We start from the raw sequence: 15,000 nt of genomic DNA on the forward strand, positions 1-15,000 counted from the left end.
CATGCATGTGTGTGTATTTATATATACAATATAATTATAGACACTACGCACACATATATTGCATAAACACAAACTATTATTTTGGATGCGATTAATCGTTTCACAGCCTTTATATATATATACACACGAAAATTAATTACATGTTTACATATTTTACAGATATTTACAGAAATCTTTTCACTTTCAGTAATGTTTTCTCACATTGCAACATCGAATCAACTCCTGGTGAACACAACTATTATTGTAATGTATTATTAATGCTCCTCGTGTTGTTAACAAAGAATGATATATTTTCTTTGTGTATTTATTTTTTGTATCAATATGGTTACAATCCTATTCAATTTTAATGTGATAAACGAGTTATGTCAAAATAATCCAAAAGTAGGCTGATTACATTACTTTAAATGTGTAATGGATTACTTACTAACTAGTTTTTGTCATGTAATGTGGAATCAGTATCTGATTCAAACTTGTAAATTGTCTACCCAGCACTATAACGCTAAATATTTTAGTGAGATGATGATGAAATAAACATTAAACACACCATTTCTATTTTTTGTGTAAAGAAAAAGTGCCATTATACATGTGACTGATATTCAGATTCATCCATTCGATGAAAAATCGTAATTAATTTTAAAAGTCAGAATTGACATAGGCTAGGCTATTAAGCTGTAATTATGCCATAGCTACTAAGTAATAATTCAATAAACTGACGTCATTATTACGACATAGATCATAATTGATATGAAACAGTCGAAATTGAGATTTTGAGATAAAAAAAAGCGAAATTATGATCTTTTTAATTAATTATGATATACCATTTTTTTTATTATGTGGCGGAAATGTGCTTCCATATCTGAAGATAGCAAGCCGTTAGCATTTGCATTCAAATCAATAACTGTATAGTTTTTACATTGCAATTTGTGTGGTTATGTAGACCTACATGAAGTATTTCTGCGAAGAAAAACTACATTACAAGAGAGAAAAATATATTTTTTTCACCTTTTGAAGAAAAAGGTGTAAAATGATTCATCAAATCCGACTGCTTTCTCAGCGGACCCCGTCCGTAGCACTGGAATGATCCGTGTGGTGTGTGTGTGTGTGTGTGTGTGTGTGTGTTAATAGGGACTAGACAGAATTGTTTTGGACAGGTGAAGGTTGATTCTTTCTCTTCGGCCCAGTCAGAGTGACCCAGATTGTTGTGACGGGCGCTCGGGCTGACAAGTGCAGAGTCTCCAGCAGAGAGAGAGAGAGAGAGAAATACAGCTTGCTTTGTCAGAGCTAGAGAGATAGACAGATACGCAGGGAACCTTCATTAGTGTGATCTGGCGTGTTTATAAGCTTATAAAACTGTCAAATAAACTCGAGTCATGCAGAGCCAAACTTCTCGTCATAACGTCTGGTCTACTTTGCTGATTATTCTGGCAGGACTGTAGTCGCTGTCTGTCTGACGACATTTTAAAGGAATAGTTCGCCCAAAAATAAAATTTTTCCCATAATTCATTCACCCTCAAACCATCCGGTTTGCTTTTTTTACCAATCCCATACCTGAGATTTTGAAGCCTAAAGAAGTGCATCCCCACCCACCATAAAAGCATATATATTTATATAAAAAGAAAGGAAATATATATATATATATATATATATATATATATATATATATATATATATATATATATATATATATATATATATATATATATATATATATATTCTGGGTACTCAAAAATATAAAATAAATCTATTGAAACGATTTTGTTCATTTAAATAAAACTTAGGCTGAATTAAAATGTAATACACATCTGAAATGTTGGCTTGGAATTAAACTAAAATAATTTTGTTGAATTAGGAAACAAACTAAAATTTAACTTGATTAAGTTCAATTATTCAATTAAATACGTAAGGATTAACAAAAAATCGTAAGCCAAAAAACCCCAGATTTTTTTATTGATGCCATGCAATCTATTGTTTGGGGTGTTCATTATTTATTTTCCTTCAACATCGAGTAATGGACTAACAGGGCCGTGCTAACCATCCGTAAACCGTACCGTAAACCCCTATGCAATTTGGGATGGATCATGGATATGCAAATCTGGATTTGGGAGAGAGAAAAAAATCTTCATAGCCGGAGCATCAAACACTGAATGGACGCGTAAAATCTTCCCATTAACTCCCTTATATGCACATCAAACAACAGCTGAGCTCTAATTGTTTCTGTTCACAGCGGTACTGGCCTCGTTTGGGCCCCCGCGGGCCCCTCGGAAGATCTGGGGGCGGTAGGGAACCCCTATACGAGCTTATAGAGCACTCAGTGTTTCCTATGAGTGTTTCTCAGAGCCCCTGTCGGCTGACCGTTCCCAACAATGAGCTCTTTCACAGAGAGAAGCATCGGAACCAATGAACATTACAGCGCACACTCGCGCGCTGGCCCGGGGCGTTCTGACTGCAGGGCCAAACTATTCTTTCGTGGTGTAGCGGGTCAGAAATCAGGCCGGTGTGGGGAGAAACTGCCGGTTTGGGAGGTTTGCGTTGTTGGGTTCCGTGAAAGTGTGTTGAAAAGAGCGGCTTGAGCTCTGGCAGCCCCGTGGCAGGAAGACTAATCGCTCCGCGTCGTCTGATGTTTTGTTGTTCGTGTCTTGGGGTTTGTTTGTGGGTGATTCACAACTTCGAGCTAAGCCAGAGAACAGTTGCAACAACAGAGTCACGACTTCCTGAGATGTTTATATTAAAGGCTGGAATTGAGCTGAACATTGAGGGTTTTATATTGGCTGAGCAGGTGTGTTGAGTTGACAGAATAAAAGTCTCACGACAGGCTGTTAGATCTATTAAAAAAAAAATTTAGTAAATGAAAAAGATGTTTGTTGACTAGCAACCCCTTTTTCAAGCCCTGGGCATTTCTCTGCCAGCCTGAGACGCTCTTTGAGTCTGGTTTGGTATAGTTGTCCCAGTTTGTGATGAGCGAGACTTTATTCCTGTGATGCGGAGAGGAAGACATGAAGAGAGTCTCCATCCTGTGTTTCTCATCGCAGTGATTGCCTCATCCATCAGCTTTGATCTAACTGCAGCCACGGGCCAAAACAGCTCCATCTCTCCCACACACTCGTCCTCACACACAGCCTGATCCTTAATCATGTGGAACGGGTGTAAAGTCAGAAGTTTTAACTTAACTTCTCAACATCTATCTATCTATCTATCTATCTATCTATCTATCTATCTATCTATCTATCTATCTATCTATCTATCTATCTATCTATCTATCTATCTATCTATCTATCTATCTATCTATCTATCTGTCTGTATGTCTGTCTGTCTGTCTGTCTGTCTGTCATCTATCTATCTGTCTATCTGTCGTCTGTGTCGTCTATCTTTCTGTCTGTCTTCTGACTATATGCTTGCCTCTGTCTCTCTATCTGTCTGTCTCTGTTAAGTGAGTTTAACTTAACTTCTCAACTTCTGTCTGTCTGTCTGTCTATCTGTGTCTGTCTGTCTGTCTGTCTACATATGTTGTCTGTCTGTCTGTCTGTCTGTCTGTCTGTCTGTCTGTCTATCTATCTATCTGTCTGTCTGTCTGTCTGTCTATCTATCTGTCTCTCTGTTGTCTACATATGTCGTCTATCTATCTGTCTGTCCGTCCGTCCGTCCGTCCGTCCGTCCGTCCGTCCGTCTGTCTGTCTATCTATCTATCTATCTATCTATCTATCTATCTGTCTATCTGTCGTCTGTGTCGTCTATCTTTCTGTCTGTCGTCTGACTATATGCTTGCCTCTGTCTCCCTATCTGTCTGTCTCTGTCATATGTCTGCCTCTGTCTAACTATCTCTCTATCTGTCTGCTGTCTCTATCGGCCTGTCTATCTGTATGTCATCGATCTATCTGTCTGTCTTTTGTCTGTCTGTCTATCTATCTTTATCAGTCTGTTTGTTTGTCTGTCATCTGTCTATATATTATCTGTCTCTGTCGTCTATCTGACTATATGTCTGTCTCTGTCTATCAGTCTCTGTCTGTTTGTCTTTTGTCTGTCTGTCTGTCTGTCTATCATTTATCTGACTACATGTCTGTCTCTGTCTATCAGTCTATCTATCTGTCTTGTCTGTCTGACGTCTGTCTATCTGTTTTTGTGTTATCTGTCTGTCTATCTGTCGTTTGTCTGACTACATGTCTGTCTGTATCTGTTTGTCTGTCTATCTATCTATTCAATTTCAATTTTTCAATTTCAATTTAAATTGCTTTATTGGCATGACTGTACATATTACAATATTGCCAAAGCTTGTAACACATAGTATAGTGAAGACAGTAAAAATAACAAAGTATTATAACAACTTAAATTAAAATGTACAAATTAAATTAATTGCAAAAAATAACAGTGTAACAGATTATAATTTCTATGAACGTTTGATACCACAGTGTTTTGACATATATATACACACATTACTAAGGGTCACTGTGGTGGACATTAGGGAAACACACTGAGGTCACACACACACACACATTCACCTACTGTCTCTCAGGCTGTGGCACGCACACACGTATCTGGCAGTCAGTGCTGCGGTCTGTCCCTCTCCTAGTAAGATCTTTATCTGCTCTACTTCAGTCATGGCTGTAAAGTTCTGTATTAGTTTATTAAGTTTATTGAAGTAGAGGTCTCTAATCGAGCTGTATTTGTGGCAGTGGAGGAGGAAGTGTGTCTCTGTTTCGATCTCTCCTGTCCTACACTGAACACACACCCTTTGCTCTCGGGGTAGCCAGCTCTTTCTGTGTCTGCCGGTCTCGATGGCTAGACTGTGTTCACTCAGCCTGTACTTGCTCAGGATCTGTCTCTGCTTTGTGTCTCTCACACTCTGGAGATATTCCTCCATTTCATAATTTGATTTCAGATTTCGATAGAATTGTAGTTTACTTTGTGTTTTGGTTTCCTGATCCCAATGTTCCAGATATGTATTTTTAGACTGTTTAGTAATTTGGTTTATTCTGATGTGTGTGTGAGGAGCAGTGCTGGTCTGAGACTGGTGAGTGTTAGTAGGGTTAGTCGAGTTAGTGAGTCTCAGGACCAGCTGACTGAGAAGACTCTTTTCGGGGTTCAGTTCTTGGGTCTGTAATGCTTTAAAATGTAGCGATTCTGTGGGACTTGATTTTAGATGCATCCAGAATTTGAGGGATCTTTTTTGCATATTAATAATCAATGGGAATCGGCCTAATTCTGCCCTACACGCGTTATTGGGTGTTTTCCTTTGTAGTTTTAGTATCATTTTGCAGAATTCTGTGTGTAGGGCTTCTGTTGGATGTCTGTCCCATCTAGTGTAGCTCTGATCACTGAGTGGACCCCACACCTCACTTCCATACAGCGCAATGGGCTGAATCACACTATCAAAGATTTTACACCAGATTGGAATCGGTAATTCAGAGTTTTGGAATTTCTTCTTAATGGCGTATAGAGCTCTGCGAGCTTTATCTTTAAGAGCATTCACTGCCAGACTGAAACTCCCCGATGCAGTGATGACCAGGCCGAGGTAAGTGTACTGCATCGTGTGCTCTAGGCCGGTGCTGCCTAGACTGAACTGGTATCTGTGTTCCTGACATCTGGGCTTCTTCTGAAAGACCATAATGTTGGTCTTTTTGAGGTTGACTGCCAGGGCCCAGTTCTGGCAGTAGTTGTGCAGCAGGTCCAGGTGCTGCTGTAGTCCCTGTGCAGTGGGTGACAGCAGCACCAGGTCGTCTGCGTACAGCAAGAGCTTGATGCTCCTGTCCTGTAGGGTGAGTCCAGGGCCTGTAGACTGCTCCAACTGCACCGCTAGTTCATTAATGTAGATGTTGAACAGCGTTGGACTCAGGCTACAGCCCTGCCGCACTCCTCTCTTTTGGGTAAAGAATTTTGTATGTTTGTTGCCAATTCGAATTGCACATTTGTTGTTCGAATACATTGATTTTATAATGTCATAGACTTTACCCCCTACACCGCTTTGTAAAAGTTTGTAATATAATCCGTTGTGCCAAATAGAATCAAATGCTTTTTTGAAATCGACAAAGCATGCAAATATTTTTCCGTTTTTGGTCTGTTTTACGTGTTTATTGATTAGGGTGTGTAGGGTGTAAATGTGGTCAGTAGTTCTGTGTTTTGGAATGAAGCCAATCTGACTCGGGCTCAGGACATTGTGTTCGTTAAGGAAGCTTACAATTCTATTGTTTAAAATACTGCTAAATAACTTCCCCAGATTACTGCTCACACAAATGCCTCTGAAATTATTAGGGTCTAATTTATTTCCACTCTTGTGAATTGGGGTAATAAGTCCTTGGCTCCAGATGTCAGGAAAACAGCCTGAACGGAGTACGATGTTGAACAGTTTGAGCAGCGCCGCCTGCAGCTCCGGTGTGCTGTGTTTCAGCATCTCACCTAGAATGCTGTCAGGACCACAAGATTTATTTCCTTTTAGGCTTTTGAGTTTGTTTGCCAATTCTTCCTGTGTAATTGGGAAGTCAAGTGGATTTTGATTATTTTTAATTGTCTCTTCATAAGTTTGTAGATTTAGTTTGATCCGATTATAATTGTCATTGAGTTGTTTTGATGGGATTTCTCTGTATAAGTTTTCAAAATGATTTGTCCAAATTTCTCCATCTTGTATTGGTAGGTCTTGTGGTTTAGCGGTGCTCAGATTATTCCACATATCCCAGAACTGATTCTGATTTATTGAGTGTTCTAATTCTTCTATATTTTTGGTCAGATGGTGTTGCTTCTTCACTCTAATTGTGTCTTTATATATTTTTAGTTTTGAAAAGTATTCAGTTCTTAAGTCAGTGTTGTTTGGTTCTTTATGTTTCAGATTTGATAATTTTCTAAGTTGTTTTCTCAATGTTTTGCAGTCTGAGTCAAACCATTTTTCATCTTTTGGAGTATTTTTTGTGTATTTTTTGCCTTTCTTTTTCAATTCACTTTTCTGTGCTGCTTTATTAAATATGTTATTGATTTCATTTGTAGCCGAATTAACACCATCTTTAGTTGTTTCGAATTTCTTAGTAATAAATGTGTTTATTTGATTTTTTAGTTCTTCAGAACTGAGGGCTTGGACAAACTTGTCTGTGCTGTCCGGAGCCCATTTGTATCTTTGCTGGACCTGATACATTCGGCAGGTTTCCAGTCTGTTTTGTTCTGGTGTGTGACGCGTTTTGATATAAATGTTAGTTTGGTTATGGTCAGAAAGCGGAGTTTGCTGTTTGACAGTGAATGCATTGAAGGAGGATGGGTCCATGTCAGTGATGGCGTAGTCAACTACACTAGCTCCAAGACCTGAACAACACGTGAACCTCCCTAAAGAGTCCCCTCGGATCCTGCCGTTGAGTATGTACAGGCCTGAGTCTCGGCAGAGCTGCACCAGCTCTCTACCAGTTTTATTTACTGTCTGGTCCAGGTTGTTTCTCGGTGGAAGCTATCTATCTATCTATCTATCTATCTATCTATCTATCTATCTATCTATCTATCTATCTATCTATCTATCTATCTATCTATCTATCTATCTATCTATCTATCTATCTATCTATCTATCTATCTATCTATCTATATATCTGTCTGTCTGTCTGTCTGTCTATCTGTCTGTCTGTCGTTTATCTGACTACATGTCTGTCTCTGTCTCTCCATCAGTCTCTATCTGTCTGTCTGACATCTGTCTGTCTGTCGTCTATCCGACTATGTCTCTGTCTGTCTACGAAAGTCCTCTATAGCGCACAGCTTTAAACTTAAACTATAATGGGATCCTTCACGTTGTGTTGAATCGTCTGCTTGCAGTGTACACAGCTTTGTTGATCATAACGTGTGCATTCTAATTTTGTTCCGTGCTTCATCGCCCACTCTCAGTGTAGACGGGGTGTTTAGCACCACCTCATTGTCCGGATTTAGGGTTTTAAAACCACCTCTTTGTCTGTGCATTTGGATTTCCGTTCTCTTTTGGGAAATTCATATAATAGGTTTCCCTGAACATGACACCCGCTAAATCTGATCACACAGTTCAGCACCACGTCCCTTAAAGAGTGGAACCGTCTGCTGTTTATCTGTGTCTGCCACCCGCCGGAGTCTGACCGCGGGACACAATCTGTGTCTAATGAGCTAAACCACCGTCTCTCTGCGGAAGCCTCGGGAAAATAATGCTTCAGCAAAGAATTCTCTTCTCGTTCAGGACTGTTTTCACTACAGGGTTCTTGAGTTGATCTTACGGCTTTTTGGAGATCTTGATAGGTTCTTCAAAACAGTGTTTTGCTTTACTTTAAAGCTACACTGTGTAACTCTGAGTTTATACTTAGCTAAAAACACTTAGTTCTTTCAAAAATATATGTGCTCATTAATGTATATTTACTTCGTTCAAGTAATAAAGTATTCTCGTGAGTGTATAATATGCCATTGAAAATACATACGGGTAAGGGGTTCTAATGTCGGTCGCCATGTTGCCCCTCCATCTTGAAAGTACATTAGCCAAAGAGGGACATACCCGTTAACTCAAGCTTCGCCTTTCCCGTTTACGTTTGAGTTAACACTCATGGACGAGGTCGAACTGGAAGCCATGTTAATCTTGGACTACATTGGCCACCGTAGGAGTTAAAACGAAATGAGAGGAACAGAAACTAATATTCACTGGATGGTCATATACCTTTTCACCCCTAGATGGGGGTAAAAATCACACAGTGTTGATTCTTTGTTGATTTTGAAAGTTTTTTTTATGACAGATCTCTAAAAATATGACACAGAAAGAGTTTGGTTCCATTTTTATTACTGTTTTTGTTTGCAATACACATATCTGTGCGAGAAATGGACAAAGAGAGCAGAACAAACAGAATGACGATTAAAGGGATACTTCACCTCTGGAAAGATGAATTTGTATAAAAAAAATAATTCATTTATGTAGAAGAAATGTGAAATTATTTTTGAATTTGGAGCTTTCTAGACTGAGAAAAGCCAGAAAATGTATTTTTGGCTTATGTGGATAAAAGACAACAACTCCCAGAATACACTTGCCTAGGAGGCCACGCCTACCGGTAACACAGCACTGTCGTTAAACAACAAGTCTAGGCTAGTCTAGTGAGTCTCCGTGATGAGTCTGCCCAAAAATGTGTTTCGAGATCGCCCAAAATGTCCGGGATTCGGCTTTTGCGTTCTACAGTCGCCATTCATCATGTTTACTGTGGCGAGCGGGACAAGTGAGGGCCGCGGTAGAACGACGCGAGGCCGGTGGCGGGATTACCGATGAGCGACACCTGTGAGACGCACCGGTCTCGTATCTCTCACAGACGAGCGGGAATTTTCTTAGCAATGTTAAAACACACATCACTTGTTTAGCGTTCATGTAAACACTACATTCAGATTCACCAATCGAATGAATTCAGTTAGATTAAAACAAAAGCTGTGCATGTAAACAATGAATGGCGACTGCAGAAAGCAAAAGCTGAATCCCGGACATCGACGACCGGACATGTCCAGGAAAAAGAGGACGGTAACCCCTATAAAGTTTTCTCCACAGAACAAGAGCCTGCTAGCTTAGTTTCCAAAAAAAGATGGCCGACACTATGTGTAATCCCAATCCTCCATAGTGCTTGTAGTCTTTATAGAAATCCCCCTATTACACTTCCTCCTACAATGACGTAAAAATTACGATTTTTGCATCATTGTGGGAGGAAGTGAAAATAGCAGATCTCTCTCGTCTCAGGGGAAAATGAGAGCGTTGCACGACCATTCAACAGTATAACTGGGTTTCTAACAACGGAAATCTTAATGCAAATGGGTGGAGTGTCCCTTTAAAGTAATGGATTGAGAAATGAAATCCCACAATGCACTGCACAGATACATGTTCACTGCCTGACATGCGATGTAAGGTTCTGGTTTGTTGGGATGCGGGAATGCTTGGTTTCATTTGTCACGGTCGCCATCGCCGCCTCATTCTCGTACGTAAATCCGCGTGCAAACCACGTCATCGGCCCCAAAGATCTGAGAATGAGAGACAGGAAGAAAGAAATTTGCCTGTTAATCTGAAGCTCTTGCCGAGCATCCTGCAGTTAACCTCCATTATGTTGTGTTTATGAAATAAAGACAATCAGAGCCGTCCATAATCCCTTTTGTGCTTTATTTTGGACTAAGCAAAACAAAGCACGTATATATCTTATGGAAATGTGTCCTAGATTCGCAGCGAAATGCCAAAGACAATGAGTGCTGCATTCTGGGATTGTTGTTCTTCAGACTTCAAGCTCTGAATTCACTTAGCAAGGCGTGAGAAATGTCAAGCGGCCTGACTGTCAGATTTAAAATCTATTTGGGTCAGACCTGCATTTGTTTTGGACAGTCCTTCACATTCCTGTGTTCAGCTTGAATAAGTGTCTGACAATCGCTCTCAGGGGTCAGCCCGCCGTCAGGAGCGCCATGTCCTGGAACGCATTCAGGACGCTCTTGTTTTATTGTTGAATTTGGATCATATGGGCGTTTCTTCGACTGTCAGCACTTTCGGCCCTGTGGACTTTTAGAAAGTACTTTTTTCACACTCGCGCAAGTTTTTTGAACTTGACTTCCAATAATGTCCAAGTGTGGACATGCATCACAGGAGAGACATGGACTATCTTTTCTGAACGTCATGAATATTGTCATCGTTTGAAAGCATTATGTGGTGGATATGACATTTTAAACATGTTTGGAATCAAATGGCCATGACCCTTTTGTCTTGCAATGGCTTACTTTATATCAAGCATGTGCTATACATTCTTAATGAACATGACTTAATATTTTTTATTTTAATTGAAAGATATTTTAAGGTTTTTGAATTAAGTCTCTTATGTTCACAAAGGATGCATTTATTTGATCAAAAATACAGTGAATTTTTTTGAAATTCTAATTGTAATTTAAAAGAACTGTTTTCTATTTGAATGTATTTTAAAATTTAATTTATTCCAGTGATTCAAAGCTGAATTTTTAGCATCATTACTATGATCAGTGTCACATGATCATTCAGAAATCATTCTCAGATGCTGATTTGCTGCTCAAGAAACATTTCTGATTATTATCAATGTTGAAAACAGTTGTGCCGCTTCATTTTTTTTATTTTTTTTTTATATTTCATATTTTATTTTTGTGGAAACCGTGATATATATATATATATATGATATATATATATGTATATATATATATATATATATATATATATATATATATATATATACTGTAGGCTATATATATATATATGATATATATATATATATATATATATACTGTAGGCTATATATATATATATATATATATATATAACAGGCTTCAAACCTTTGAACAGTAGTTTACTGTATTAATATTATATATATATATATATATATATATATATACTGTAGGCTATGATAATTACCTATTAATTGTTATTTAAGTGAAATTACTGAACTTCAATATACAAGTTTGATAAAAATCATCATTAATGAAGAACATTTCAAATGACATTTAGAGGCTTTTGCATCTGAACTCTTCATATATATATATATATATATATATATATATATATATATATATATATATATATATATAGTGTAAAACAATAACATACTTTTATCATTTTTTTAAACATTGTATTTCTCAAGCGTGACCATTCAACCCTGCAACCAAAGATATTGTAAGAATTATTTTTTTAAAAAGAGTTTTTTTCCCATGTTTTGTTTTATACATTTTAAAATGATTTTATCGATTTTTGGTAACAGGATACAGGATTGTCCCTGAAGACAAAAAAAAAAAAAAAAAAAATTCTGAAGCACCTTTTTCTGACCATTCTTTGAAAAAACAAAAACAAATTTGTTTTAGGCCCTATTGAACCCTTTGGTGGACAAAACTTTCTGTAAAGGACACCCAGAGTGTGTGTGTGTGTGTGTCACATGAGACAGAAGTGAGAAAACAGCCTGATCGATTCACTCCATTAAACATCTCACACCCACCATCTCTCTCTCTCTCTCTCTCTCTCTCTCTCTCTCTCTCTCTCTCTCTCTCTCTCTCTCTCTCTCTCTCTCTCTTTCTCTCGCTGTCTTAATGTTAAGCTATATTGAAAATAAATCCATAGTCTGTTTCCTGTCTGAAGTCATAAAATATGATCTCAGTCAGTGAGCTCTCATACAAACACTGTTCAATCATATTAAAATAACATTATCCAGCCCCTTCTGTCTGGAGAAGTGAACACCAGAAACAATTTCTCCCTTTGCAGTCTTCCTTCATGTCCAACATAGTAGACAAAGCTTTGAGAAATTATAGTCCATTCAAGTGTCCAGTGTGTTCAGGGATATGGTGTGTTTGTGTATCTCTCACCAAGATCAGTTCGTCTCCGCGCAGCTCTCTACTCCAGAATGTAACGGGTCCGTCTCGATCCACCAGCGTCTGTTTGCAGTACATTTTATTCTCCGTCTCCCATGAGGCCACACTCTGCAGACCGAAATTAAATTGTTATAATAACCTACACTGTAAAAAAAAATAATTTTCAAAATTTGTTATCACAACATTTTTTTGCTTTTGTTAAATCAACTTAAATCATTTATTTAGTTCAGATAACTTATTATTTTGGGTTTCTGATGATTAAATTAATCTCCTTCATTGTATTAACTCACTTTTTCCAGTTCAATCAACTTAAAATTTTAAGGCAACCAGGTTACTTACTTTTTTAAGTTAAACCAACAATATTTTTTTACAGTGTATAATTTATCTACTGATCCGCTAACCGCAAACAGAAGTCAATGAGTTTGAAAACAGACTGATTCCTAAAGGAATCATTCACACTGATTTTGGCAATCAGATCAACCAATTCATTGATTTGAGTCAAAAACAATGATTTGTGAATTCATGAATCGGACTTACATTTTTGTCATTGAGATTTGGGTGTGTATGAAGGGCCACAGATACATGAAAAGTGTCAGAGAACTGCAGCAAAACCGCATCTGTGCCTCTCTCTCTCTCTCTCTCTCTCTCTCTCTCTCTCTCTCTCTCTCTCTCTCTCTCTCTCTCTCTCTCTCTCTGGCCTCAGGCAGTGTCTTTAAACTAATTTATGCAGCTTGATCTAAAATCCCTTTAAAATGAGACAGTGTACAGCAGCCCGACACACTCATTCATCTGGCCGAGACTAAAAACTCTGACAGCAGGGACACACACATCTTTGGTTACAATCTATAATGCCAAAGACTTTATATGTCTTCTCACACACACATGCATATCTTCGGCTACAATATATAATAACAAAGACCCCCATATCTCTTACAGGGATTAACTGGGATGTAGAGTAAAGCGAAATCCACTGCTGTTTAGGCTAATAAAATAGTGATTGACACTAATCTGAATGTTTGGGACAGTATATGACACTTTTATCGTCTATATGTTGGCTGTGGTGACTTTGGGATGTGGTGAGAAATTTTCAGTGTGGAAAAAGACGTTTTTCCACCCTATAGCTCAACTTTGATCATTGTGACTTTTTATCTCACAATTCTGACTTTTTCTTCAATCTCGAAATCTCAAATCTCGAAATTCTAACTTATTTTCTCAGAATTGTGAGATATAAACTCACAATTGTGTGTTATAGGCCTAAAGTCCAATTCTGAAATGGGGAAAAAGGCAGACTTTGTTCGGAGAATCGATTCGTGAGATATAGTAAACTCGCAAAGTGTGTTATAAAGTTGCGAGATAAGAACTTTTTTCAGAATTATGAATTTATACAATTAAAAAAAGAGGTCACAATTACCTTTTATTTTTCATTTAGTGGCAAAAACAAGCTGGAATAGGCCTATATTGGAAATGTATGCTGATCAAATGTAATGCATGCATGTGGCTTTGGATAAGCATCTGCCAAATGTGTATGTAAATCTAGGCAAATGAATCATAAAATCCCTCCATTCCCTCCTGAAAAAATGAATTTTGATGATGAGCGCAATCATCATCCCTTTTCCCCCCTCTCTCAGTTTAATGTGCTTTATTGGAATGACAAACAACTGTGCAGTTGAATTAGCAAAAGCATGTGCATGTTAAATAGGATCTAAACAATAAAGTAGTAAGTTAAAATTAAGGAAAATAACAGTAGAATAGTCTCTCCACCCAAAAAACAAAAGCTCCAAAAGACGATTAGCTTGGCCATCCATGATTTCTCACCGTCTCTCAGCCTCTGCCCCGTGGCAGGTGAACGGTCTGTCGCTATAGCAACCGGCCTGAAAAACGGTTGGGTTACTTCGCCCTCAACGACAACAAGACTACTGAGGTAATGCTTAAATGTCTTATTTTATATAAATGGCGTCAATAGCAATATGATAATTGACTCAAGAGTTCAATCATTCTAATTTATTATGACAGTAAACGATTATTGGCCAGTTTTTACTCATTGTTTTGCATAATGTGCGTATTTATGTGGGCAGAAAATGTTCTCACACAAAATTCCCGCCAGTTTTACAACAGGCTTGTAACGTTACGCACATAAATGTACTTACCCTCGTTCCGTAGCTACAACAGTTTGTGCTCTTTCGTGTGTGATTTAGTTTTCTTTTACTGTCTATGGATTTAGTAAGTTAGCAAAATATATAAATATTCAGAGCAGCGCCGTGACAGGCATGTAAGCGCTTTTCATTTACATCCGCTGTAAAAAGATCAAAAAGATGGTAGATAATTTTCCAACGCCCATATTGTCGGAAAGTTTTTGTCTAATGACATTTCTTGGAAAGATTTTTCCAGATTCGTCAGCAGAGCAAAATCCTAAAAACTTTAAATAAAAGTACAACCAACTCTGAACCAACCGAGGAGACGTAACGTTATGTCTATTCCTCACAGCCTCGCTTTCACTACAAACATCAAATTAAGTAAAATAAAATGTATAAAACTTATTTTAGCTAAGGCAACATTTTTAATTTTTGTTTAGTTTTATTTTAAGTCGATGAAAACGACTAAACGCATGCAGCTTTGCATATGTGTAGTTTTAGTTGGTTCTTAATTTTAATAAAAATGTTAAGTACATTTTGGTTACACTTATTTTAATTTGACATAGTT

General features: G+C 37.8%; 1 protein-coding gene across 1 annotated transcript in view; it reads right to left on the reverse strand.

Moving 5' to 3' along the window:
• Window positions 1–9,726: 9,726 nt before the first annotated feature.
• Window positions 9,727–15,000, reverse strand: part of crabp1a (cellular retinoic acid binding protein 1a) — a 12,284-nt gene continuing 7,010 nt past the window's right edge. The window contains exons 3-4 of the mRNA XM_039669189.2: window positions 12,295–12,408; window positions 9,727–9,960 (exon numbers count right to left, since the gene is read on the reverse strand). Coding sequence (XP_039525123.1) covers window positions 9,910–9,960; window positions 12,295–12,408 — 165 coding nt within the window. The 3' untranslated portion in view covers window positions 9,727–9,909. The remainder of the gene's footprint in view (window positions 9,961–12,294; window positions 12,409–15,000) is intronic.

This window comes from Pimephales promelas, chromosome 25 (assembly GCF_988280905.1).
Source record: "Pimephales promelas chromosome 25, fPimPro1.hap1.1, whole genome shotgun sequence".
Classification (NCBI taxonomy): Eukaryota; Metazoa; Chordata; class Actinopteri; order Cypriniformes; family Leuciscidae; genus Pimephales; species Pimephales promelas.